This window comes from Heterocephalus glaber, unplaced genomic scaffold, assembly GCF_053883595.1.
Source record: "Heterocephalus glaber isolate CG9 unplaced genomic scaffold, H.glaber_assembly_v1.0 deba00000621, whole genome shotgun sequence".
NCBI lineage: Eukaryota > Metazoa > Chordata > Mammalia > Rodentia > Bathyergidae > Heterocephalus > Heterocephalus glaber.
Window position 1 is genome coordinate 6,958,139 of NW_028258153.1, and position 27,592 is coordinate 6,985,730.

General features: G+C 54.9%; 1 protein-coding gene across 22 annotated transcripts in view; it reads left to right on the forward strand.

Moving 5' to 3' along the window:
* Tns1 (tensin 1) overlaps positions 1 to 27,592 on the forward strand; it is a 221,801-nt gene that overhangs the window by 86,837 nt on the left and 107,372 nt on the right. For 19 of the 22 annotated variants that reach the window (XM_087206062.1, XM_087206065.1, XM_087206063.1 and 16 more), the window contains one exon: positions 24,540 to 24,581. In XM_087206062.1, coding sequence (XP_087062188.1) covers positions 24,540 to 24,581 — 42 coding nt within the window. Of the gene's footprint in view, positions 1 to 826; positions 1,066 to 2,103; positions 2,619 to 8,891; positions 8,968 to 24,539; positions 24,582 to 27,592 lie in introns of those variants that run through there. The other 3 variants (XM_087206082.1, XM_087206083.1, XM_087206078.1) reach the window with 2 other exon arrangements.

Below are 27,592 nucleotides of genomic sequence, written 5' to 3' on the forward strand. Positions count from 1 at the left end.
TTATAGAATGGACTTGAGCAGCTGCTGATTTTGGTAACTACAGGGGTCTGGGAATCAGTCCCCACAGGGAGACCACGGTATTTGCTTTATCGCATTTCCATCAATCCATCTCTCTCTCTTTTTTTTTTGAGACAAGGTCCCCCTGTGTAGTCCAGGTTGGCCTTGAACTCGCTGCCATCCTCCTGTCTCAGCCTCCAGAGTGCTGAGATTCCAGGTGTGCACCACCACACACCCAGCCTTTCAATATTATTTTTTTGATGGATTTCAAAGAGAGTTGACTCATACATTTCATTAACCAGAGCATAGTTCCAATCACTTTTGAATATACAGTGACAACTGTCCTAACTCAACCCAGGGAAAAAGCAGGCCTGGTTATCCCACATATGACAGCTAAAGAAAAAACAGGTCCAAGTAGGGAGATTCCTGGCTTGTGGTCACTGAGTGCGTTGGAAATACCATAAAGGAAAGTGCTCGAAAAAGCTTTATTACCTCACTGACTTCTTCCCAGCAGTTCTTTGGCATTTTCTCGCATCTGCGTCTCTCCTGTGGGGTCCTGGACCTGGTGGAGTCCTAATTCCTTCCTACTTTCTTCCCAGGTCTCCCAAGCCCTCCCTCTAAACCCCCAAGCAGCTGCTGGGCCAAGGTTTGCTGGAGCTCGACTTCCTGCCCCAGGTGTCCAGGCCTGGGCGGCGTGGAGCTGGGTGCCGGGTGTGCGCGGTCCAGTGAGCGCCGCAGGGGTTAAAGGAGGCAGCGGAGGCAGCGGCGGTGGGGGGCGGCAGCCTCTGACTCCGGGAAGGAGGCGTGCGCTGGCCCGCCCGCCGGCTGGGGGAGCCCGACCAGCAGCGCCTTGCCCTCGCTCAGTCGTTCCCAGCGCTGTCCTTGGGACCAGCTCAGCTCCCACCGCCCCACCGCCCCACTCCCTCCCGGCACGAAGCTCACTCCCCGCTTTTATCTTGGCAACTCGCTTCTCGCCAGCCAGCCACAGCGGCTGCCCTGCCACTGGCCCACGGCCTCCGTCCTGGGAGCCCAGACCCCCACCCCACTAGTGGGTCCTGCGTGGGAAAGGTGAGTGTGTGTGTGTGTGTGTGTGGGTGTGTGTGGGTGTGTGTGTGTAGGGGATGGAGCCCACCAGAGCTGCCCTGCCCGCAAGTCCCTTTTGATGCTGTCAAGACCCTAGGGTGTAAGCTAGGGGAAGGGGAGGGCAGCCCCGCCCGGTCACATGTCCCAGGTTCCCGCGAGCCCCTCAGAGCCAACCGGTCAGTCCCCTGCTTAGGTTGTTTCCTGGGTCTGGCAGGGATGCCTGGGGTGCGGCTGTCCCTGTGTCAGCAGAGAGAGCAGAGAGCGACCAGTCAGGAGGAGTTTTGTTTGCTGGGGAAGTTGCTGGTGTCAGTGGCTCCTTGAGCCCGAGGCCAGCCAGGGGAGGGTGTGGGAGGGACAAGCGACCAAGGGCCAGAAGGCTGGGAGTCCTTTCTGCTCCCATCTGGCCATAGCAGGGCTGTGCGTGGGGAGGACAGCAAGAGGGGCGTGAGGCTTTTCCTCTCATTTCTCCTCTGCTGTCCCCTGGAGCTGCTGTGGAGGCACCTTCCTCTCTGCTCTCAGAGGGCTGAGCAGGGCTGCCGGGAAGGGCTGGTGGCCCAAAGGGTTACAGGTCAAAGCTCCCCACCTCCTTGGGGGTCTGGTGCTCCCCTGCCCGTGGGCACAGCCAGGCACTCATGCCCCCTTCCGCCCTCCCCCAGCCAACAGGCTCACTCTCCTCACCCCTCTGGGCAGAAATGGCTAACCCAGGTGGTTAATGAACAGACTCGGGCAGCTGCCTTCCGCTGCCACCCCTCCTGGCCCTTTCACTCTGATGCCCTGCCCACCACCCCTTCCCAGAGCTGGAGAAGCCACACAGAGCTAAGTCCAGTGTCCCTCCAGCCTCCCATTCAGGACCAGGGCCAGGACTCCCTGCCCAGATGTTTTTAGGCTGCGCTGTCCTAGAAGAGGAAACTGGGAGGGGGGTGAAGTGGGCGCAGAGAAGGCCGGGCTCCTGACAGGATGGGTGCTGAACTGGGGAGGGTGAGAACAGGGGAGGGGATTGGAAACTAGGGTTCCAGATTCTTTGGGGCCAGGGGCTTCTCTTCTGGGTGGCAGAGCAGAGGTGGAAGGGGAGGGCGTGAGGGAGTTTTTCCCCTTCCTGAAGCTGTCTAGGGCTGGGGCGGGGACCACTGTGGCTCAGACTTGGCCTCAAGTCCCGCCTGCCCTTGCCAGTGGGTGATTCCTGTCTCTCCCCCTCAGTTCCTGTCCCGGGACCTCAAAGCTTTTTAGGGCTGAGGGACCTGCTGCCCCAACACCTCCAACCCAGCCATCCCCTTGGCCTTGAACAGCTCCTTCCCCTCCCTCTTCCCATAGTTCTTCATACTTCACTTCCCTCGGAGCCCAGTGCAGAACTTCCCATGGGGGTGCCTGTGGCCAGGAATTTTAAAGCCGGAGAGTTGGTGGTCAGTGGCCTGCATATGAGACCAGGAAAGAGGCTGCCATTCGGAGACCATGTTGGTGCTGATGGACGTGTCTGATTCTTGGAGTTGGGATCCCTCAGAGTCCTGTTTCTCCTGACACGGGAGCAGGAAGCAAAGGGGGTAGGATGGGTGTCTGGGTAGTTGAAGGAGGGAGGCCCAGAAGTGGAAGTGCAGCTCAGTTTAACGAGGAGCTTCCGAGGCTCTGGCGGTCCGTCAGCAGGAGGGTGGGCCGCCTTGTAAGGTAGTGAGCATCTTGTCCCGGGATAGGGCAGACAGAGGCCGGACCACAGCTTGGGAGGATTCCTGAGTGGGGATGTGGTTAGAGGCATGACCTGTAAGGTCTCCTGGGACACTGAGGTCCTGGGATTCTTGGAGTCGGAGAATTCTCTGACACCAGAATGGGGGATCGGGAAGTTGTCATTGCTGGTGTAGGGTGTGGGCATGGACAGGACTCTCAGGCCGGGGGAACAGAGCTTGACGCTCTGCCCTTGCACCAGCCCCTCCGTGGAAACCATTTCTCAGCTACCCACCAGGTTGACCCTAGCAGCAGCTTCCTGCAACAGTTCTGAGGGTTTCCCATTCCTCTTGGTTCACTCTGTCTTGCCCTGTGGTTGACTCCTCGAGGTTTGGAGAGGTGCTGTGAGCTGTGTGACATAGTGGAGAGTGGACGCGACAGCAAGTGCTATAGACATTGTCCCCAACCCCTGCTACCAGGGCCCAAGGACGAGGGGTGAGTGCTACCATACTGGGCAACTTCAGATGGAGATGGTGGCCAGAGGAGCACCAGATGAGGAAGAACCCAGGGGTGGGGCTCGGCTGAGCCTCAGTTTCCACATTTGTAAATAGCACAGGCTTATCATGGCAGCTGGAAGGGGCTTGTGTAATAGCGTTGTGTGTGTATGTATGTGTGTGTGTGTGTGTGTGTGTGTGTGTGTGTTCTCAAGGGCTTCTCAGGAGGGAGGCTGGGTCGGGTAGCAGGTCACCTCCTGCTGCCCCTCCAGACCTGTTGGGCAGGTAGTAGGGGTGGGCTTGAAGCTCTCCCCAACCCAAATGCAGGGCTCCTCGGGGTGGCTGGGTCTAGGTGGTCTTCCCTAGATGGGCTTGGAACCCATGTGGCCTCCATCTCTCCTGCCCCAGCCTGCCTCTCCCCATGGCAGCCCCTGCCCTGTGGATGCCCTGTGACCCCTTTTCTCCTGAGCAGAGAGCCTGAAGGAGTAAGAGTCTGAGGTCATCAAGTCAACTCCCGGCCTCCAGCCAGGGCAGCACCTCACGCTCCTGGCCTCCTCCTCTGAGGAGGAGCTTCCCGATGTCTTACTGTAGTCCCCTGTCTCCAGCCAGGGACTGGGTTAGGATACTCTTGCCTCCAGATGAAAAGGACCAAGCAGTGGAGAGCAGGGTATGGGGAAGAATTGAGAGCTAAGTGGCTTGACAGGCTTCGGGCTGCAGGCCTTTGCTACTTCTTGGTTTATTTCCAGGGATGTAAGTCTCTTTGACCCCAGAAAGGGAAACTGAGACTCAGTTGAGGAATGTGTTTGGAGATGGAGGACAGAGAAGACAGGCAGGGAAGCCCTTCCAGTTACTAGACTTGGAAGAAAGTTAATCAGAGATACATGACTCTAGGGGTGGGGGAAGGTAGTTTTCTGAGATGGGGAGGGCTTGGCTTTCAATTTTCCTTCAACCCTGTCGCCCGGTGCTGCTGGCCCCATGGCTCCCTGGCTGGCTGGTTCTTTAGCTTCCATAGCTATTAGGCACAGTTGGCTGGAATGAGAGTGGTGGGGTGGCCAGGCTGCCAGCCTCACAGCTGTGCCCAGCCATGCCCTCCTCCCAGTGCCCCCGTTCATTATGCAGGATCACACCCAGCTCTCCCCTCCTTCCTTCTCCCACATGGCTCAAAGCACTTTCCCATCCCCAGGGGAAAACAGTGTGAGGCCAAAGGCCTCCAGCACCACCTGCCTCTGCCCAGGTTGGTGACCTTGGCCATCTTCCTACTTGTCTCTCCTTGCCTGGTCTCCGTGGAGCTGGAGCGGGGTGGGGTGGAAGGTGGGCTGAACTAGTCCCTGGCACTGCTTCATTCAGGGCTTGCCTGGGCTCCATGATCCCTGCCTTTTTAGGGCTGCAAGCCTGGAGCTCAGGCCTGGGCGGGGAAGCAGAGGGCCTGGCCCAGAAGGGCAGGCTCCAGGGAGCTGATTGGGATGAAGGTCACAGGATTGCCTGGCTGGAATCTTTACCCTGTACATGGGGAAGTTCCCAGCCCTGGGTCTGGTTCTCCCAGGGACCTTCCTAGCCCTTCTGCCACAGAGGTTGGGGACCCCTCTGCTGCCTCTGATCTCTGCAAGTTTCCGGTATGCTCACCTGTCACCCAGCTGGGTTACTAGTCCCCGAGGGCCTGGGACAGGGCTTGATGATGAAGATTTGTCAGTCTGTGTTTACTGAGACATGTATATACCCAGGCAGAGCGAGGGAGCTGCATGACAACCCTTTTACTAGCTGAGTGGCCTTGGCAAATGAGTGGATCTCTCTGAGCCTCGATTTCCTCAGTGTCAAATGGGATAAGGACCTGCTTCTCCGCATAGTTGTGAAGGCTAAGTGAGTTAATTTATGTAAAGCACTTTGAGTAGTGCCTGGCCCATACGATGTTATGTTACTGTTATGTTACGATAGTGAAGGTTGCGTATTTGTCCCAGGCCCATCTCTTGGTTGACCCTTTTATCTCTCATCCTGGCTGTTTCCTTGCTGAGGTAGGGAGGATTGGGGGACCCAAGAGTGCAAGGAAGGGTGGCCTGGTTTTTTCCTTAAGGAGTCTTAGCATCACAACCCAGAGTCTTGCCTCCTTCAGCTGTCTCTCTCTCTCTGCAATTAAAGAGAAGCAGTGAACTGAGGGGACCTCTAGAGGCCTCATCTCCCCAGGGAGCCAACACAGATCTGTGTTTATGGAGGACTCTGAGAAAGCTGCCGTCACTGTAAACAAGACACATTATTATAAACCAGCCTGGAGCCAGGCATGGTGGTGCACACCTATAATCCCTGCACGCTGGGAGACTGAGGCAGGATTGCAAGTTCGAGCCTAGCTTGGGCAGGGGATGTTGCTCAGTGCAGTGGCCCTGGGCTCAATCTCTGGTACAAAAAAAAAAAAGCCCAGCTCCCTTGTTGGGATCCCTTCCCACCCCTCCACTAGGGTCACTGAATCAGAGCATCTCAGGCCTGGCAAGGACCTGGTCTAGCCTCCAGGCAGGCTACTCTTGACCTCAGGCTGTATTCATAGGGGTGACGTCTACAGTTTAAAGTAAGATTCCCAAATAACTGCTGCAAGTTGTTGTGTCTTATACCCTCTAGTTCTCCCGGAAATTTAACCTGCATTCCTCTTGTTGCAACTTCTCATTCAGTCATTGTTGGTGGGGTTTGGGGAGAGCTCTGTCTAGCCCTTCCTGGATACCATATAAGCTGACAGTTTTGAAGCCAGGGAAGGTTCAGGCTCCTGGTCACACTGTTTCTCCATCCCAGGCCTCTGCCCTCTCCAGGGTCCTCCAATTTCCGGTGCCTCTGACATTCCTCATTAGCAGGGGTCAGCCCCATGGCCTGTCAAGCTGGCTCTCCACCCAGCCTGAGTCCCACCCAGGGAGGCAGGGGTTGCTCTGGGTCAGGGGTGAGCTCCATTTCCGGACCCCTGGCCCGCCCAGTTGCAGCTGCAAAAGGCGTTATGCTCTTTTTATTTTTTTTTTTGAGAAAGAATGGGCCCAGGTTGATGATGATGACAGCTGGGAGGGTTCCTGAGCCCAGCGAGCCCTATTTCTCTTCCCTTCTCAGCCTCTGCTCACCTCTGCCCCCTTTCTAACCCCTTGCTCATCAGAGGTGGGCTTTACCTTTGACCCTTGACCCCAGGTAGACCTGAGCAATCATGGGGTCTAGAAGTCTGTGGGTTCAGTCCTGGACTTGGTGCTGGGATGGGGTAGGGGTGTGGCTTCCAGGGAAGTGCAGGGAGAGGGTCTGTCTCAGAGAGTCCCCCCACCCACAGCAGTGCGGGGCTGTGGGGAGCAGTGCCTTTCTAGCCAGCAGGCCTGAGTCTTTCATCAGTGCTGGAGAGGCTGATGTAAGACTGGAGGACTTTGAGCCCATCTTCCTGCCAGGGCCTCCCCTGGTCCCAGGCAGCAGAACTTCACCTTGGATTGACCTTGCTTCCCTCTCCACCCCACCCCCACTTCTGGCAGTCGCTGGCAGGAAGTCCTGCTGATTAGGGCCCTAATCACCGGCTGAGACTCCCAGAAACAGCAGAGCTGGTTGAGTAGAGAGGGGCTGCCAAGCCAGGAAGTGGGGCTGAGCCGAGCCAGGGTGCTGGGCCGTGACTAGGAGCACTTGATGCCCATCTGTGATTGGCGCTGGGAGTGATGGCTGCCCCAGGAGTGGCTCATTGCATCCTCCTCTGTGTGGCAGAAGCTGAGCCCAGCTGGACTTGTAGAGCTTCCTGATTGTTCATGTTAAAAGCCTTTTAGGGCATCCACCTTGTGCCAGGCAAGGTGCCAGGTATGGGGCTGAAAAGGCCTGGAAGACAGGTCTCGTGGGAGGCAAAGGGGAGTAGACAGTGTTTCTCCAAAATGCAGTGGGAATGTCAAACAGGAAGCAGTTCACTTGACCTGGTGGCATGGAGAAAGCTTCAGAGAAGGGCCATTTGGGTAGAGGTTTTGAAGGCTGAGAAGGAGTTTTACACAGGGGGAAAGGGGCTAAAACTTCTTTAGTCACGGAGATGTATGCATGTAAGGTTGGATAAAATAATGACTGCAGCTCTGTGCTGGAGGTGGACTAGTTTGAGTGTCTTTCCCAGCTCTGAGGATTACTACTTGTGTGACATTTTCCGAGCCTTAGCATGTGCATTTGTAAAATGGCCTTAATAGTCCAACCTCATTGTGCTGTGGGGGAGTCAAAACAAGATACTGGGCCAGGCACAGTGACATGTACCTGTTATTCCAACACTCAGGAGACTAAAACAGAAGGATCATTGTGAGTTCGCGGCCAGCCAGAACTACATAGTGAGAAACTATCTCAACCCCCGCCCCCCCGCCACCAAAACAAACAAGCAGGCAAACAAAAAACCACAGGAGTTACTATTTATGAAGTGCTCAGCCCAGTGCCTGGTACAGTGATGGTTTAAAAATGGCGTGGCTTTGGGGCCGGGTCCTGGAGGTGGGGAGTGTTCTGGGACAGGCTAAAGAGGGGAGCAGCAGAGGGTTTTCACACAGGAGAAAGGTGAGGAGCTTGTGATTTAAGAAGGAGGTTGGGCAGAGGAGACATGGGGATAGGGCAGCTACCAGGAGATCTGTGTCAGGATTCCTCAGCCATGGGCTGGGAAATCCTCTCTTCCTCCTCCTGTGACACTGTCTCCCCAAGCCTCCTTCCCATGTGTCTGATTTTGAGTTGAGAGGCCAAGAAGGTGTCGAAATTTTCGGAGATCGCTCAGGTCAAGGGAGAGCCCTCGGCTTCTCCCCATGCGAGTGTGGGATGCAGCAGGCAAGAGTAAGGGTAGACTTCGGGTAGCCGCATTTCTAAGGCACCAAGGGGGTGCTTACTTAGGGGCGTCTTTTACCATCTGGCCTGGCACATGGTAGACACACTGTTGAATGAATGAGTGAGTGAGTGAGTGAGTGAGTGAGTGAATACGTGAACGGGAGTGTCACCTAGTCAGGGTGGCGGAGCCTGTCGCCTTGGAGACGGTTCCCAGCCTGCCTCTAAGTGTCCTTGGCGAGCGGGGACAGGGGCTACTTGTCTAGAGCCAGGAGGAATGTTGAGTGTCCCCAAGACTGGTGCTAGCATTTCCCAGGTGTTGGGTGACTGTGTGGGATTCTTAGGAGCTTTCACTTCCGGGAGCAGGGACCTATCAGGAGGCAGTGAGGCATGGGGTCAGGGTTGCAGACCCTGCAGCTGTACTCTCTGGGTTTGAATCCTGGCAGGCTGTGTGACTGTGAACAGCTCAGTGCTTCCCTGAACTCATAGGCAGAGAAAACTGGGTCTGGCCTGAGGGCTTAGTGGGTAACCCTTGGTCTTGGTCAGTGTTGTTGTGGTTGTTATCATTACTACTAATGGTTCAGGGGTCAGGGACTTCTTGGCTTTAACGAGTGCAGCTGCCCAGAAGGGGATGGGAGAGCACCTGAGATAGACAAAGCTTCTCTGGAGGATGAGGAGGAATTCACAGTGGCTCCCGAGCTGCCTCTGCCACCACGTGTGGTGCTGCTGTGGCCGGTTGAGCAGCAGAGTGCTGTGCTGAGTGTGCGAGCCGAGGCAACCGCCAGCCTGGATTCCAGGGAGAGCCCTGGGATAGCAGAGCAGAGGAGTGGGGTTGAGGGAGGAGGTGATCCTCAAGGAGGCTGGGACCCTAAGAGTCCCTCCTATTACCCCATGGTGGAGAACCCCGTGGACAGAATGGTCTGCCTCTGCGACGTGAGCCTGAGCCCCCTGCACTGTCGGAAAGCACCTCCTCCTGGTAAGCATTGTCTGGCTGTGGTCCCATTTTTCCCTCTTCCTCCATCCTCCTTCAGGTCTCTGTCTCCGGTACGGTGGGACAGCAGCTGTTCTGCAGTGGGAGAGATGAGAAAGGATTTGGGGAGCTTGCCCTCTTCCCAGGGCAGTGGGAGGGGCCTGCCTATTGGACAGACGCAGAGCAGGGGAGTCCCATATCCTACTGGTCCCCCTTGGCACCGTGTGACCTTGGACTAATGAATTCCCTGTCCTCACTTGTGGAATGAGAGGCTGAAGTTAGGAGAGTTCTTTCTTGCCAGCAGTGCTGACATTTTGCAAGTCTGTGGATCTTTCTGCCAGAACTTCTGCTCTTCGGGCATCGAAAGAGGTGTCCAGCATGGAGGTGGGGATTCTGAGGGTCCCCAGGCAGCTACTGGGATGCTGGCTTTTCCAACCCTGGGGTTGGGACATTGTTTGCCTGGTGACCACTCTTCCATAGCTCTGTGTCTTGGAACAGAGCAGAGGCCAACAGCTGTCAGGGATGAGTGGGCCACACAGGCTGTCCCAGTGACTCAGGTGGCCTTGTGTCGGCAGGACTGGGGTTAGCCAAGCCATCCAGGGAGGGCACTGTACAGATCTTCGGGACCTTCCTTGGCCACCTCAGGGAACAGAGCGGGAGGGAGAGTTGTGCTGGGGGCAGCGGGGGCGGGGGCAGGGGCAAAGTGAGTAACAGTTATGAGTAATGGCTCAGTTTCTGCTGGGCAGGTGGCGCTGAGACTATGCAGAGCTGTCTGGGGCTCCGGAAATGCTCCCCAGAGGCCTAGCCACTGAATCACTGCAGCCTAAGCTCCCTGATCCCTGTCATCCTCAGGAGTTGGGGATCCTGGTCAGCAGGGGCTCCTTGGCCATGCCCTGTCCCCTTTCCCTCTCCGTGTCCTTCCCTTGATCTATACTGTGGGGATACAGAATTTGTCATCTGGCCCTGCTGGTTTTGAGTGCAGCTTGATCACTCCTAGCCATATGACTTTGGCCAACTCATTCTCCTTGCTAAATTTCAGTGGCCTCAGATGGAAGTGTTATGACTGTGGTACCTGTTGTTGGACGGATTACATGAGATGACAGGACCAAAGCACACTTACATCGAATGTGTTCCAATGTTATGCTTGCGCACAAGCCCTGAGCTCTGTTTTGCCCCTCCTACCACCTTCATTCCTAAAATTCCTGCTTCCCATGGTGCTACTCCATCATTTTCAGGTTGTTATCCTCCTGCCAGCTCCACCCTGTTTGTGCACCTGCCCTTGCATTTGAGACACCTTCTTCTTACCTCCCATCTGGATGCCTCAAGCCTTGACGGACCTCCAGAATGGGCTGGGCTCAGATGGGGCAGCCAAAGTCAAGGGGAATTTGCTGCTTGTCCAGGCTGCATGGGGTGGCCAGGCTCGTACGGGCTCTTTGGAAAGAACCCAGAGATGTGGGTGTGTATCAGGGACCCCTGGGCTGCTCTGGTACCTCCCATCCCTGCTAGCTCCTGCTCTCCCCTGCCCCAGACACCATACATCTGCTCTTTTCCCCTTTGGCTTCCTGAATTCAGCTGTGCTCAGGGCCTTGAAGACTGTTCCTCCCAGTGGGCGTGTTGGAAATGCTGGGCTGTTCCTGTCTGTGCAGCCCTGCTCAGGGTGGGGCCTGAGCACCCGGAGTGACTTTGCATCTGGCAAAGTGGGCCGGTGTGCTTGCTGTGTGTGCCTCGGGGTGTTGTGAGCTGTATACATGGCTGAGGCTGCCGTGTCTGTGGGTCACTGAGTTGCTATCTGATGGGAGCTTTCTCTCCTGCTCATTTAAAATCTGCCTGTGTTTTCTGAGTCAGAGAGAGCCAGGTCTTCTGCCGCCCCTCCCTTCCCCGCCTACTCTCCAGACCTGCTTTCAGATGCCTGCATCCTGAGGTCCTTCTGAGGAACAAGGAAACATTGCAGGGGGGGAGATGTGCGTCAGATGCAGCCCAACAATGCTGGTGACAGCCAGGCCTTCTGTGGCGTTCCTTCCTTTGCTGCTGGCCTCGCTTCAAATGTCTTGCTGCTGGCTAATTGGGGGTGAGAGGGGCTTCCTGCCACTTGGCTGCAAATGGACTTAAAGGAGCAGCATGGAGCTGGGTTACCCTGCCCTCAGGATCTCCTGCTTCTGGGGGCTCCTGGTGCCTCCATCAGAACAGATGGGGCTCCAGAACAGCAGCCCTTGACCTGTGCTAATTGGGTTGAACAATTATGCTAACTTCTCCTGTTGCTGCTATCTGTGGGCCAGGAGTTTTCAGATTTTCAGATAACTGAAGCTTATGCCTGGGAAGAGTTGGAAACTCAGAAGATGGATGCTTTTTTTTTTTTTGGTACTGGGGATCGAACTCGGGACCTTGCACTTGAGAGGCAGGTGGTGGAACCACTGAGCTAAATCCCCAGCCCCAGATGGATGCTTGTTGATGGAAATCACTTGTGTTATAAAGTGTCCCAAGTTTGGTAGGTAGGATCTTAAAAATCATAGACTTTCTTGTGTTCTGTTGTTTCTCAGTTTCTTCTGTAAAATGGGGATAAGAATAGAACGTACCTCGATTTACATGAGTTGAGGATTAAATGAGACACATAAATGCTGAACAGGCACTGGCTCTTAGTAAAGTGTGGGACAGTTCCGTGTTCTGTCAGTGAAAAGAGGTGCAGAGAGGTGCAGCGATTGTATATGAGTGGGACAGAAAGAAACAAGCCTTTGCTCATATGCTGCGGATGCTTTTACTTTAGTCAGTCCTTTAATCAGCCAACTTTATTTAGTACCTCCGACCATTCTGCAAAGCAAATCTCCTTACTCCCATCGTACAGATGAGGAAACTGAGACTGAGACAGGTTAAATAAGATCTTCACAGTCAGTCCCGGCAAAACTGATATTTAAGCCCATGCTTGGCTCTTGCCCTTTAGTTGGAAACTCATGGGCTCTATGATGTGTTCAGGAATTGGAAACGAGGCTCTGCACACAGGTGTTATGATCTTACCAGACTGAGCCTGCTCCCTGCCGCTGGGAAGGTTTGGTTCATGTTGAGGTGTGTGGAATCGGGTGATGAGACAAAATGACTCTGGAGAGTCCAAGGAGCATAGAAGGCCATGGGGAGACTCTGAGGATTTGGAATTTTCTCCTGAGCAATATGTGGTTGTTGGGTTTGCTTTTCACCCAGTCCCTTTTTTGGGCAAGCTTTAAATTCCTTCGAGAGAGGCAGGTAGACATTGGACAGGATTTCCTGAGTGTCCTCCCCATGGGGGACACTGATAGGGAAGTTTAGGGGAGCCCAAAAAACAACACAAATTTAAGGCATTTCTTCACATAGTTTTACATTTCAATGTATCTGAAATTGGAAGGTATCTTATGAGTGACGTGTACAATTAATTTGGGAGCATTTTTGTTTTGTTTTGTTTTGTTTTTTTGATACCGGGGATCGGACTCGGGATCGAACTTGGGACCATGGCCTTGCGTGGCAGGCGCTGGAACCACTGAGCTAAATCCCCTGCCCTTGGGAGCATTTTTTTCCCTCTCAAACTGTTATCCTGCTGAGGGTGTAGCACTTGCTTGGCATGCACTAGGTCCTGGGTTCAATCCCTAGCACTACTGAAAAAAAAAAAAGGAAGAAGAGAATAGAAAAGGTAACAAGTATTAGTGGTGTCCCACAGGATCAAGGGGAGCCTTGAAATTAGGAAACAAGGTGGTGAACACCTACAGTTTGCAAGGAGCTCTGCAGGTATAGAAGGGAGGAGTCAGTGAGCCATTGGCCTGCGGCCACAGCTGGCCTAGTTTAAGAAGGCAAGGGGCTTGTGTCCCTGTGGGCCTGTGGCATCTGTGTGGGTCTCTGGTCTCTGTGGGTTTGGGTGTGGCTCCAGCCCGGGAATCCTCTGTTGGGCTGGGCTCAGCACCTCCTCTCCTGCACCCCGCCCCCCCATGTCCCAGTGGCTGCTGGCCTGTGCCTCAGGGGTTCCTGAGACCTTTGGCTTTGTGGGTTTTCCCATTGCTCTTAGATTTTTTTCCCATGAATCCTTCCCGCCTTACTGTTCTAGCACAGCTTAGGGTCAAAGACTCTTGCCTCTGAAAGTTGTTCTCATCCAGGGACAGAAACCCCAGAAGGCTAGGGATAAGGGGGGTGGGGTGGGCAGCCCCTTCCTGGGTGTAATTGTGGGAAAAGCAGATGGACTCAAATCTTAGAGAAGTAATAGCTCTCTTCATAGCTCCATTATAGCAGTTACTGGGCTGTTTTATAATTCTCTGTTTACATGCCTGTCTCCTCCACAGGCCCACAAGTCCAGTCCCCCCTCCTCCACCAGGGCCCCTATTCCCTCATCTCTGTCACCCTGCCTGAGAGCTGGGCCTCGAGGAGCTCAGTCAGCACATGGAGTCACCCTGTGATCTTGCTTCCTGTGCCTGTCACCTCCACCTGGCCCTGGCTCTACCAGAACCTTGACCACGGACCACAGCCCTTTCCCCGACCAGCTTCTTCTAGGAACTTCCTAGAAACTATGTTTTCTGTGATACAGGCCATGCTACCCAGCCCAGTGCTGCAGGAACGGGGTGGGGCTTTTCCTACTCTTTGGGTCTCTCTGGGAAGGAAGCTCAGCTCAGAAGCCCACATTCCAAGTGGCCTGTTCGGGGCCCTTCACGCTTTGCAGGGGCCCAGTTTCCCCGAGTCCCCTAGGTCGCAGGCCTTAGTGGGGTCTGACTTCCTGGATGGTCTGCTCTGACATCTTGTGTCCTTTTTAAAGTTCTGCTGGCTCAGAGCCTCATTGCTTCCAAGGCCGGACACCCCCCCCCCCCCCCCCCCGCACTGCTCAAGCCCTGTATCTGGCTTGGAGGTGTCTGGCCGTGGCAGAGGCTTGGACATCTGCCTTGGCAGACTCTGCAGGCCATGCTTAGTGAACCTTGAGCCGTCCCTGGGTTCTGCTTTCCCTGGGTGGCTCTGTGTGGCCTTGGGCTGAGCCAAATGGTCTCTGTTCAGTCCCTTCCCCTTGGCCTCCCTCCTACCCACTTCAGGGGCCATGCTCCTCATGAAACACGCCTTGCAGCAAGGCTGTGTGGTCCTGGGCACACCTGAGGCCTTGCATTCTGCCAGAGCGGAACTCTAGTTCCATTTCCATTATTTACGGGCTGTGTGACCTTAGGCTGAGGATGTGATTTCACAGTGCCTCATTTCCTCATCTATAAAATGGGCAGATAACCTCTACCGCAGAGTGCTGGGATGGAGTACAAATGGATCTGAAAGTAGCACAAAGGTGGAGGAGAGGTAAGAAATGGGCCTGGAGAGGAGACACAGCAGGTGTCAGAGGGGCCCTGACAACCATATTAGGGCGTTTGGACTCCGACCTGCATAGCCAGGAGCTGTGCAAGGCCTTTAGGCAAAGCAGTGCTGTGGCTGTGTGTGCACTGCAGAAATAGCTTCCTGGCTGCCCAGGGCAAGGTAGACAGGAAGGCAATATGAAGGGCCAGGGCACCTGCATGAGGAGCCATCTGATTCAGGGGCGGTTGGGCAGGGTGGTGGTGGCCCGGAGATTCATTTGGGAAGAGGGTTGTCCAGGCCTGGTGGGAGGGAGGGAAAAGGGGAGCCAAGGGGATATGCAGGTTTCTGGCTTGAACAACTTTGAGTGTCTGTGGGTGGGTGAGTGCGGTGTCTGTCAGTGATAGCAGGGACCGAGGAGGCGGCCCAATGTAGGCAGGAGGTGAATCCAGGATGCTGGCCAGGGTCAAGCCCTGGGCCCAGCTATGCCCTCTGGTCCCTGCAGGGCTTTCCTGTGGCCCACCTGGCCCATGTGCCTTCTGGTTCCTGGCTAGCCCATCCCTTGCCCCTCACCTGCGTTCTGGAGCTCCAAGGCCAGTGCCCAGTGGGCACCCAGGGCCCAGCTCCTGACTGCTGCTCACAGGTGCTTGCTGGAGTCCTCGCCTCTCACAGCCTCACTGATTTGGGGTGCAGGTGAATGTGGCCCTTGTGCTGGGTCCTTGGGGTCTCAGCTTGGGTCTCCCGGAGACAAATTTTCAGAGCTACTCTGCAGCCAGCAGAGCCTCCAAGGTGGCCTGATGTGGGTGCCATCATGTGCCGTCTTCCAGGCTGGCTCTGGGGGCGACCAGCTTCAGTAAGAGGAGGCATACAGGTCCCACAGCTCAGTTTGTGAATCCCACCGCGCCTCCCATCCTGCCCTTTGCAGCTTCAGGACCTTGTGACCCAGGGCTGCTCTGAACACTGCATTCCACTGGCTGCTGAGGGCCAGGTGCATCCTGCTCTCACTGTCCTCCACCAGCCTGGTGTTTGCTGAAGGCCTTGTGTTGGGTCTGGAGCTGTTCTTTGGAGGGTGAGGAGAGGTCGGGAGGTGCACACCTGGAGAGGAACCTCCCTGCCTGGAGGACCTGGCTTAGAGTGGAATAGGACCTGGGGACTGGCAGTGGGCCTGGGGCCAGTGAGTGGGGCCTGAGGAGAGGATCTGGGGCTATAGGAGGACCCGAGGGGACACACAGGGCTGCTGGAGCTTTTTAGGCAGTTGATTAGGTCGGTGGTCTAAAAGGAGCGTGGCCCAGGAGGATTTGGGGCACCCTGGGGACAGTGCCTTGAGTGGATGCTCTGGGTGCCTTGTGTTCTGTCTGTCTTACTTTCTGAGTCTTGGCCTGTGCTAGGTTTACCATAAAGGCCAGGGGTCCTCCAGGTCCCTGCTGGGCCCCTGGGTCTGTAGCGGATCAGGGTTGGGACATACGCCCTTGGCTGGAGGTGTCCCTGGGAACAGGCACCTTCTTGCCACTAGGAACTCGATGCTCTTCCTCTCCTAGTCCTTGCAGAACTCTATATAAGGGAAGGAAACGGGGAGCTGGGGAGGCTGGAGCAGGCCCTGGTGAGGACGAATGCATAGTCAGGAAGGCACAGGCCCGGGAGGAAATGGATCCAGGCCCAGGGCCTATGTCTTAGGAGAGCCCAGGGAAGTCAGTGTCTTGGAGCCCTTCGGGGGCTCTTTGAGACCCCAGCCCTTAAAGCAGACTTTGTTTTGCCTCTGTGCCTGTGCCCCATGGCTATGACATTTTGAAGCTCCCAATCTGTCAAACATCCTCAGGTCTGGAAGGACATCTGTGGTACCTGGCTTCAGGCTGACAGCTGGGCCACTTACTGGTCAGCCAGTCTGCCCTTGTGGGTTGGCAGGGGCTGGCTGGGGCCTCCTTATCAGGACCCATGGACTAGCAGTGGGGACACAGGTGCAGGGCTGACCGCTGATGGGGGTCGCCTGCCTATTTCCTGTCATAGCCGGAGTCTTTGGGAGCACTGTCTGGATGAGTCCTGACCATGTGGTGTGGCCTTGGTCATGCCTAGGGCAGGCCCAGAGGGCGAACCGCAGGCAGAGTGGTGGCTATGAGTGGTCTGGTCTGGGAGTGGGGAGTGGGACCCTGCCCTGCTCTGGGTGGGGAAGAGAAGTAGAGGCTGGGGGTGGGGGCTCTGGGCTAATGTGTGTTTTGTTGGGGTAGAGATGAGGGCTCCTAGGTTGCAGGCCCTAAGGGGCCCTCTGGGTCAGGGCTCCTCTTCTTCCTTCCCTCTTCCTATTAGGATTGTTATTGTATATCTCTGCCTGCCTTAAGTTCCTGACTCTTCCTGCTGCAGCACATTTCTGCTTGGAGCACAGCTTTAGTTTGGTCCCTCTCCTACTCAAGTACCTTCTGTGGCTCCCCAGTGTTGGCAGCTAAATGTCTTAACTCTTTCGCTGGGCATTACATGTCAAGCCTGGAAGGAGGTAGCCACCAGTCTTCCGTCCCTCCACAGCACTCTTCATTCAGCCAAAGGGGACTTCTAGCAGGCCTTCAGACATGTCCAGCACACCCACTTCCAAGCTTATCTAGATGTTATCCCCACCCGGATGCCCTTTCACATCTCTGCTTCCCTACTGAGCCTTGGGCTCAGCGGGGCATTGGGACGGCTCAGTGGAAGTGCCCTGCGCCTCTCCCTCGGGGGTTCACAGGGCGTGGACGAGACATGCAGCAGCGAGCTTGCTGGGAAAATCCGAACTCTCTGGGTCCCTCCAGGCCCGGGGAACAGCTGCCTTGGAGGCAAGGGACATGTGGAAAAAGACAGGAACTGGAGTGTGGCGGAGTGCAACAGTTGTGGCGCTGTCACTGGGCCTGGGCCTTCTTTGATGTGCCGGGTTTGGGAGGGGATGCCTGAGCCCTGGAAGAAGTTGTCCGAACACCTCCCTTGCAGGAGGGTAACACTGAGGAGGGCTCGGCCCAGAGCTTGGCATGCAGGAGCCTTAGCAGCTGCTTCAGCTACTTCTGCCCGACTGTCCCCACTCGATGATGGATTCTGGACAAGTTGCTTAACTTCTCTGAGCCTATTTACCTCAAAAACCTATGCAGAAAATGAAATAAAAATAATCTAGATAAGCTGGGTGTGGAGTCACATGCTTGTAATCCTAGCATTCTGGGAGGTTGAGGCAAGAGGGATACAAATTTGAGCCCAGCCTGGGCAATTTAGTGACTTAGTGAGACCCTATTTCAAAAATTAAACAAGGGCTAAGAATATAGCTAAGTGCAAAGGCCCTGGGTTCAGTCCCCCCCACTGAAGAAGAAAAAAGTACGTAAAGCTTTGAGCTCTGTGTCACTGCAAACCTAGCAGCCCTCCCTCCTGTCCGTGTATCTTTTGGTGTCTTTTGATGTGGGCACCTGGGGGCAGGGATGTGAGTCACGTCTCAGCAAGAACATCCTTGGAAACAACCCCTGTGTCCATGCATGGGTGAGTGCATCAAGGCAGTGTGGTGTACACATACAAGGAGGAGTTTCCAGCCTTAAAAAGGAAGGGGATTCAGACACATGTCAGCATGAATGAGTCTTGCAATCATAGTGACTGTCTGAGTTGGCTTGGGCTGGCATAACAGAGCTCTACACACAGGGGACAATAAACACCACAAGTTGCTTTCTCATAGCTCTGGAGGCCGGAAGTCAAGGTGTCAGCAAGGTCGGTGTCTCCCCAGGCCTGACTCCTTGGCTTGTAAATGCTGTCTTCTCCCTGTGTCTCTACATGGTCTCTCCCGCTCTGAGCCCACCTGTGTTCTAATCCTCTCTTCTTTTTACTTTATTTTATAAGACAGGGCCTCACAAAGTCACTAAGCTGCCCAGGCTGCGCTCCAGCTTGTGATCCTCCCACCTCAGCCTCCCACAGTGCTGGGATGGCAGGCGTGTGCCGCCAAGCCCAACCCTTATCTCCTTTCCTTTTAAGGACACCAGTCATACTGGATTTGAACCCTCATTTAACGTAATCACCCCTTTAAAGACTCTGTCTCCAAATGTACAGGTACACTCTGTGGTCCTGGGGGTTGACTTTAACATGGACATGGCAGGGGTGGGGAGGCATGGATAGTTCAGCTCCCAACACTATGGGAAGTGAGCCACAAACAAAAAGGTGCATATTTGTATGATTCTTCTTTTTATTTTTTGAGACAGGATTTCACTGCGTAGTTCAGACTGGCCTTAAATTCATGATGTAGCCCAGGCTAACTCATAGTGATCCTTCTGCTTCAGCCTCCCAAATATTGGAATTACAGGCATGCACCACTATGCCTGGCCTCTGTATATGATTCCTCTTATATGAGTAAGTCATTCAGGAAAAAACATGTCCTGTTTTTCCTTTTGTTCTCATGCCACGATCAACATAGACCACTACTGTGGCCTCAAAAGGGGCTTTCTCCCTCCCAGCAAGCGAGCTGTCGATTCTGCAGCAGTGGACACCTCTGAGCACCCTCTCTAATCCAGTTTGGTTCTGACACTGTCTATCTCTTGACAGCGTCACATCCCGCAGGTGGGGCTCCTTCCCCACCTCTCTCCTTTAGCTACCAGCTGCAAGCCTCTGGTTGTCTTAGCTGTGCCTCTGATCATTGGCTGTAAACTGGGGTTCCTGTGACCCCTCCTTGGGCTTGATTCATTTGCTCAAGTGACTCATCAGATTCACTTATGGAAACACTCATGATTGCCAGTGTATCATGAAGAATAAAGGAAACGGGAAGAGATGCATGGGTTGTGGTATGGGGAAGAGGTGCAGGGCTTCCCTGCCCTCTGTGGGTGCTGCCTTCTGTGACCTGCATTGCTCGTTGCTTGGCTGTAGGAGCCCCCTGGGCTCTGGTTCCTTTGTGGAGACCTCACTTCGAAGGCGTGATTGCTGATAGCCCGAGTGGGGATGAGCACACAGCAGGGCCTGTCTGTTCAGATTCTTGGCCTCTCTCTGCAGCATTCCTCCTCCAGGGTGTGCAAATAGGACCCTCTGGAATGAGGAGTGTCCTGTGACATCCTACCTGACAAGGGTAGGTCAGAGAGTTTCTTTATGGCCAGCTCCAGCAAGTCCTAGTGTCTTTGAGTTGCCTTAGGGAGGGAGTTTTGAGCCAAGAACCATTAAAAAAAACCCCCAAAAAACCCAAAGCCAAAAAAAACCCCAAAACAAAAAACAAACAAACAAAAAAACCCAGATAGGTAACAATGAGGTACCTGGATATCTTAGTTACTTTTCTCAATGCTGGGAAAAAAATACCCAACACCCTAAAGAGGAAAGGTTTATTTCGGCTCACAGTTTGTAGAGGTTTCAGTTCATAGTTGATGGACTTCAAGGCATGGCAGAGGGGCATCACAAAGGAAAAACGGTTCATGGAGAGCAGAAGACAGCAAAAGCAAGGGACAAGCGACAAGAGACAAGACCACAACTCTTTCTGTGGGTTGCACTCATACTGTAATCCTAGCATCTCACTGTGAGTCAATCTCAACATCATGCCCTTGATCCTAGCAGCACAAACCCTAGATCCAACCACTTCCAAAAAGCTCCTCCTACGACCACATGAGGCTTTGGGGGAACATCTAGATACAGGCGGTAACACTGGAGATAGGCAGATCCACAGAGAAGAGAGTACATTAGGAGCTATCAGGGTTAAGGAAGGGAAATGGGGAATTCCACTGTTTAATGGGTGTAACATTTGTTTGGGATGATGAAAAAGTTTGGAGATGGATATTAACCATGGTTGTATATCATTGTGAATGCATTCAATGGCACTGAATCAAACACTTAGGAACGGTTAAATGGTTAATTTAGGGTTATGTGCATTTTGGCACACTAATGAAAAAGGAGAGGCTAGCAGAGATAGGACAGAAGAGAACACACCCCCTGAGGCTTTTCTAGTGTGCTGGTGTCATACACTTAGCTCTGGTTTTGGCTGAGAGTAAAGCTGTCCTGTCCAGTCCTGTGGTACGGGGGCTTGGGCATGAGTGTGGGGACTCCTCATAGGGCTGAGCAAGTTTAGGAATCTGGGAATTTAATGTAACCAAAACTGAGACCTTAGGTCTTACCTGGGGACCCAGGGCAGGATTGGCACCTGGTTGGGGCCCAGGTCCTGCTACTTGCAGAATACTGATGGGGCTGGTGCTGGTGCTGGGCAGGTGTCTGGGTTTTGCTTGCTCTGCAGAGAGCAGTGTATGGAGGCCATAGAGCAAGATTTCACCTTCTCCTGAGGATGGGCCCAGGGCAAGCAGCATGGCTGCTTGGAGACTTGGTTTCTTCTTCTGTGAGATGGTAGCAGCGGTGCTGACTGCAGGATGGAGGGTCTCAGAGAGATTGGGCACAGGACAGGGTCACCCCAGCGCCTGGTAATAGTAGGTGCTTAGCAAATGGCAGGGAGTTTTACTGCAAGTGGCCACAGGCATCTCCCTTCCCTGGCTTTGCATGACTCTCATTCTTTCACTAGAATTCAGTGTGCATCTACTGCATGCGGGCTCTGACCTGCGGGTAGTGTAACGAGCAATACCTGCTTCCTCCTCTCCTCTCCTGGTACTCGGTTTGCAGAGGAGGAGACAGACTATAGGAAGGAAGCACATGTCTAGCATTACAGATTGTGATTAGGTTGATGAAGGAAGAGATAAGGCTGCAGGAGAGAGAAGTGTGTGTGTGTGTGTGTGTGTATGTAATTTAAGGAGCCAGTGAGGTCTTTCTAGGGTAGTGGCATTTAAGTCAAAGCCAGAAGGATGGAAGGACACAGTCATGCAGACTGCTGGAGTGAAAGCCATCCAGGAAGATGGTAAAGGACATGCAAAGGCCCTGAGGAGAACTGAGCTAGTTGTTCAAAGGACTGAGAGAAGCCCATCTGCTGTGTGTGGCTTTGGGTCCTGGACAGTGGGGACAGAACAGGGGCCAGGCCACATGAAGAGCTTTCTGTCTGTAATGGCTGTCATCTAGTGCTTTTAGACTCACTTGCCTGTCACTGTCCCTGTGTCCAGGGACCTCTGGAGCTGAGAGAGCACTAGTGAGTGGGTGCCAAGGAGGGTCCAGTGTGTGCCACCATCCAAGCCTGTGGACACCCTCACCTCCCAGCTGGCCCCCTGCCTTTCACCTCAGGGGCTCCAAGGCCACACTGCTCCACTGCAGTGCTGGGCAAATCATTAAGCATTCTGTGCCTCAGTTTCTCTATCTTTGAGATGGGGATGATAGCATCAAATGAGTAGGAGCAAATGGCTTGGTACTAAGAAAGCAGCTGAGTGGTGGTGGCTGTGAGACCCATGCTGGGTACAGACACACTCGCACTGCCAAGCAGTCTCTGACTGCCGGTGGCATCTCTGCTGCTGTGAGTGTTTGGAGGTCAGCCTGGCATGGAGGGCACAGCGAGTCTCTGGAACCAGGCTGCTGGGCTTGCATTCTACTGCATTGGCCAACTCCCTAACCTCTCTGCGCCTCAGTCTCTTCACCTGCAAAACGGGGTGGGGGGTGGTGTAATAATGATCATGTTCAGGGTTGTTGTAGGAATTGAGTTAGTTACAGAAAGCAGTAAGAACAGTGCCGCTGGGGAGCAAGTGCCGTGAGTGATTGCTGCTGCTGTCACTTCTGTCACTGAAGGTGCAAGGATGATACATAAGGCTGTCAGTACCTGACGTCTAGAGGGCCGTTTGAGGTGTGCCAGGGGAAGGCCTGGCCGAGCCCTGGGATCCAATGCCACTGGTTCCCGAGGTGGACAGATGGCAGGGCTGGTACTGACGGCCCCTGCAGACACCCCCAGGGGCTGCCTCTCTGCGAAGCGAGGCTTCCCAGCTTGGGTCCCCAAGAGTCAGTGGGGTAGCCACTGCTGGTGCCAGGCGTGTGGGCCCATTGGGCACAGGCCACAGAGTGGCAGGGGCCCTGGCGCTCCCTGGCGTGTCCCAGGCTTCTGAGAGGGTGGCCAGGGGCCAGTGTGCTGGAGGGAAGGAGAGAGCCTTTTAAGGAAACATTTCTCTGCTTTAGAAAAAGAGAGAGAGTGAGAGGAGAAATGCTGAAACACACACCCGAGTCTGCGGGCCAGCAGCCGGCCAGGCCGGCCTGGAATGCACAGCTGTGGGCGGAGGGCGGGAGGGCTCTGGGGCAGCAGGCCCTCCTTGGGGTGTGACTGCTCCCTCTCATCCAGGTCCTTGGGCAGGACACCTGGGCCACCTTCTCCTTGCTGCTTCAGGGAGGGCTGGGAGACACCGTAATTGTCACACGGAATGCCATCCTTCCTGCCCCTCCTCGGAATATATCCGTGCCCCCTACATCCCTTGACTGTGATGGAGACTGGAACCCCCTCTGCAGCCTGGGGTCTGGGGCCTGTGGCAGCGTCCCTCCTCTGTCACAGTCTCTACGCAGGGTCCTGGCAGCCCCAGCACCACCCTGAAGCCTGGAGCACGGTGAGGGTGCTGTCCTCCCCACACCCTTGGGGCCCTGGTCCGAGACTGGAAACCTCACAGCCCCACAGTGGGGCTTAGGGCTGTGTCTGGCAAGGACAGCAGTGCCCCTGGCTTGAGACCCTGTTTGATGGGCAGGGCAGGCAGAGAGTCCTGTAGGCCACAGGCAGCTTCGGGGACTTTCCTTACCCTCTCTGTCTCTTGCGCACACACGCCTCCCCCGGGCCCGTCCCCCCAGATGCTGCTTCTCCACAGTCACTTCTAATCCCCTGCTTGTGTGTGTTGGGAGTCCTGGACTTCTGGGAGCAAGCTCCCCATGTGTCTCCTCATTCTTCTGCAAGTGGGGCCGTGAGCGATAAGGTTCCCTTCATGTTGCACCTTGGGAATCATCCCACCTGGGTTCAAATCCCAGCCACTTATCAGCTGTGTGACTTTGGGCAAGTTGCTTTGCCTCTCTGTGCCCAACACATCTCCACTGGGGATAAAGCAGTAGTATCTACCTTATTGGATTGCTGAAAGGGTTCAGTGAGTTAACATGGAGAAGGCATCGATGATAATGCCTGCTGTGTGGTGCAGACCCAGTGAGAGTTATTGAGAAAAATTCAGCATTAAAATTCACTTTGGAGCTGGGTGTGGTGGTGCATGTCTGTAATTCCATCACTCCCAGAGACTGAGACAGGAGGATGGCAAACTGAAGCCCAACCTGGGTAATTTGCCGGGGAGCCAGCTCCTGTAATGTGATTGGCTCGAGAACCCAGGGACGCTAACTCCTGGCCACTTCCATCCTCGGAGCTTGGGGCACACTGTCACAGGGGTGTCCTCACCTGGGCTGGAGTGTCAAGCCTGGGGGTCCCCTTGGGCTGATGGGACCACAGCACGGGCTCAGCTCGGGCGGCCCTGGGGAGCACAGCACCGTGGGCTGTGGGCCCTCACCTTGGCCCTCCCTGGGGCAGCGGGCACGGAGGGGTTGCTCTCTGTCTGAGGAGGCAGTGACCCCTCTTAGGCCACCCACAACTTGTGCCCAGACGCCCTAATGCCTGGGGGAGCCTCCCGCTCTCTGTCCCTTCTGCAGGCCCCTTGCCTGGTGTTCAGGTCAGGAATTGGAGCCAAGGTTGCACACTGAGCTCCAAGAAAAACGAGTCCCAGCTAGCAAAAAGGAGCACATGGATCTCTGATAAATGCCCCTGCTAATTGTCAGGGTGACGTTTGGCTGCCTGGCCTGGGGCAGCGGTGGGGAGGGGGGGTGTTATCTTAGGGAATGGAGTGGAGCAGCCAGGAGGCCTCCTCCCGCCTCCCTTGCCTCTCTCCCTGGCCTTCCTCCCTGGCTGGAGGCCAAGTTGCCAAGTTCTTCTCTGGATCGGAGAGGAAGATGAGGAAGAGGATGCTCTCCCATAGTGGGTGCTGTTGCCGCTCAAAGCTTTCCACGTTTTGTCCCCTGGCCAGTAGGAGCCTTCACCCTGGCATAGGGGAGACTGCAGAGGGTGACTTTACCTTTCCTAGAGGCTTTAATCACAGGTAGCAAACATTTTAAATTCTTCTTACCATATGTCGAACATCCAGAAAACAGTGCAAAGAAAAAGAAATCCTTATTCTTACTACTGTAACCCACTGTTACTAAAATGCTGGTGTATTGAACTTGAGCCTCAGTGTCTGGGACTTTTTGCAGAATTTTAATTTACATTTCATGCTTACTGTCTGTATTCCCTCCCTCTGCCCAGGCATTGCTGCCTAAGCATTACTCCGAATTGCTGGTAGCTTTTGAAGGCCCTCAGCTGGGATGCTGCTGCCTGTGTCTCCAGGGAAGGGGCCTCTTGCCTGGAGGTGGTGGCAGTGGGGATGGTCCCAGGAGGCCACATCTAAACTCACAAGAGATACTAACCTGGCCTTTCTCTGCTGCTTCCACAGGTGGCTGCCCCCTGCGTTCCTCCACCCAGCCATGAATTGGTGGTGAGTGACAGCCTGTTCCTTCTCCTGCCAGCCCATCCTGTGGCTCCACAGCTGCAGCTGACTTTGGACCCAAGTGTGTTGGGCAGTTAGGTGGGGTGGAGGAGGGTCAGCATCCCTGGGCTGAAGCTGGATGGGGAGGAAGTGAGTCATGAGGTCCCCAGCAGTGAGATGCAGGGCTGCTCTTTCCAACCTTGAGACTTCAAGTACTTGGAAAAACCCATAAAAGGGAATCTTGTGTGTCTCCAGGCCTGGCCAGGTGCCTGTGGTCCCAGGGCTTACAGGACTAGGGGTGCTGTGGCATCTCCTTCCACCTGCCTGGTCCTAGGTTGAGCACCCTTTGCCTGGAGGCAGGGGGATGGACTGCATGACCCCCAGAGTCCGTCCACCTGGCCAGTTTATCACATAGAGGTGGCCTCTGTTTTGTCCCTAAGCTCCTGGGGTTGAACCCCCCACCCCCCATTAGGCTTCCAGAGCAGCCTGAACTGGTGGGACCCCAGGAAGTGTGGGCTGTGGTGAGCACCCTGCTCCAGACTGATCCCAGCTGGGCTGGCGGGGAATATTGACAGCCCTTGCTCCCTGCCCTCCTGCTCCCCTTCACCCTTCACCCTTCACTTGAGGCAGGCCGGCCTCTGGGGGCTGCAGGGGAAGGGGTCTGCAGTGTGCAGCATGTGTGTGTGGAGGTCTGCTGTGGAGAGACATCATGTAGGCACAGTCTCATGGACCGGGGCAGGGTACCTGTCTGGTGCCAGTGTTGGTGGAATCTCGGGGTGAGGCAGAGTGTCCTGGGGAAGATACGGGTATCAGCCACACCCACATGGTTACTTGCTCCATCCATGCACCAGGCACACTGTCAGGCCCCTGCTCCCGTTTCCACTCAGTGTGGGATGATGGGGTGGTCACTCTTTCTTTCTGGACCTTGGTTGCCCTTTCTGTATAAGAGAAGATTGGATTCGATCTCAGTGCAAAGACGTGCTCTGCCTTCTCTCCGTTCAGGGCGGTGGCAGAATGAAATCAAGGTCACAGCTGTTCTTGGGCCCTCAGACCACTGGGAACCTGGGCAGTGTCACTATTCTCCACACCGGGCCAGGTGTTTACCTTCTCTGCGGGGGCCTCTCCTCCCTGGCTCTCAAGGGTCAGACCCTGTGGGTATCAGCTGCCCAGTCGTGTGCTCCAGATGTACAGTGTCAGTCTCACGGAGCCCGGTCCTGGGTCATCTGACAACAGTGGGGGTTGGAGCCAGGCGCCATAGGGGATGGGGCCAGAACAGCCTGGCTTGGAACTGCCAGAGAAGTGTCCCTGGGATCCCAGGGGGACACTGGGGAGCTATGGAGGGTGGGGATGGAATGGAGAGGGGTGAGCGGGTTCCCCGTATTCTGGCTGAACTATCGCCTTGTGGCTGAGAACAGAATGTCTTTGGCCAGGTGGGGAAGCTGAGGGTCCAGGATTTAGGGACCCTGGGAAGAGAGCAGCTGTCTTTCCACGGGGCATCTTGTGAGCTTTGTTTACAGGAGGCACTGTCAGGGGTCAGGGGTTGGAACAAAAGGGAATAGCTTGGTATTTCAGCTGGAGGACTGTAGATAGGTTCTAGAAAGGACTCCAGGGATCTGTGTGTCTCCGTGATGTGCCCCCACCTGCAGAAGGGGCTCAAACCTTCCAGGAGGTTGGACCAGCCCCCTGGTGGCCAAGTGGCATGGCGGAGACAGCTGGATTGTCCTTCCAGGGTTCCCCTGCCTGAGTCAGACCCCACCTCCCAGCAGAGTTAAGAGCCTGGGTTTTCTGCTCCCTCCCTCTGGGTCTCTGTTCCCCCACTCCCTAAGTTCAGGTGTATGACCTCCAATACTTCCTTAGCCTCTCTGACCCTCAGCCTCCTTTCTCAGCATGGTAGCTATGTCGTGATAGTACCCACCTTGTAAGGTGTCAGAAGAAACGATCGACTTGATCCACCTAATCTAAATTCAGAAGCCTCTGATGACTGCCCATCTCACTTGGAGCCAAAGCCTGGGGTCTTCCCCTGGCCTCCACAGCTTACACAATAGCTTTCCTCTCACCTCACCTCTTGCCTCACCTTGCCCTGTCCTTCCCTCCCTTCCTCCCTCGGTTGCAGCTAGCCACCTTGCAGACTCTTGGACATACCCAGCACGATGCTGCCTCAGGACCTTTGTACTTGCTGTTTTCCTTTGCCTGGAATGTTCTTCCTGCACATGCCTGCAAGTCTCTTTCTGTCCCCCAGGTCTTTGCTCAAGTATCAGCATTTTCCTTCCGTGGTGATACTATCTCCCTTCCCTGCTTCCTCATTCTCAGATATGCTGTGCATTTTACTTATCTTTATTTTGTTTAAGGGGGCTTCACCCACATCAGCAGGGCACTTCTGTTTTGTTTTTTGCTGGGTTCTCACTCACTGTCTTGAACACAGTAGGTGCTTTGTATTTGTGCTGAGTGGCTGGAAGGAAGGCAGCCAGCCAGGGGCCTGGCACAGGTTAGGTATGCAATAAACAGGACCCTGTGGCTGGGTTCCTTGCTGGCCCATGGGATGACTTGGAGAACTATGGGTGGGGGTCTCAGGCAGGGCAGCTGCCTTTAGCTGGAAGCCCAGTTACTGTCCCTAGGGAGTGGGAAAGTGGGAAACCAGGAGAAAGTTTGGCTTCCCCTGAGAGCACTCAGCACCTGTTTCCTCATGGCCAAGTGCTTTGAAAAAGTTCACAAGAGGGAGGAAAGGGTGGGTTTTTATTTTTCCTTCCTTTTCCATTCCCAGCCTGCCCTTCAGCCTCTGTAGGGCTGGTCTTCAGCCTCCCTGACCCTCCTGTTCCCTTGCACGATGTGTCTGTCCGTGTGTTTGTCTGTCCAGTTTTCTCCCTGACTCAGTGGGGCTCCAGCTCTTCCTTTGCCCTTCTCACTGACCTTGCTTAAATCTTTCCCCCTGGGATTAGGATCCCTCACCTCTGCACCCAGGATTTCTGTCCAGCTTCTGGCCCTGCTGGCCAAACACGTTTTCCAGTCTGTTCCCAGGCCAG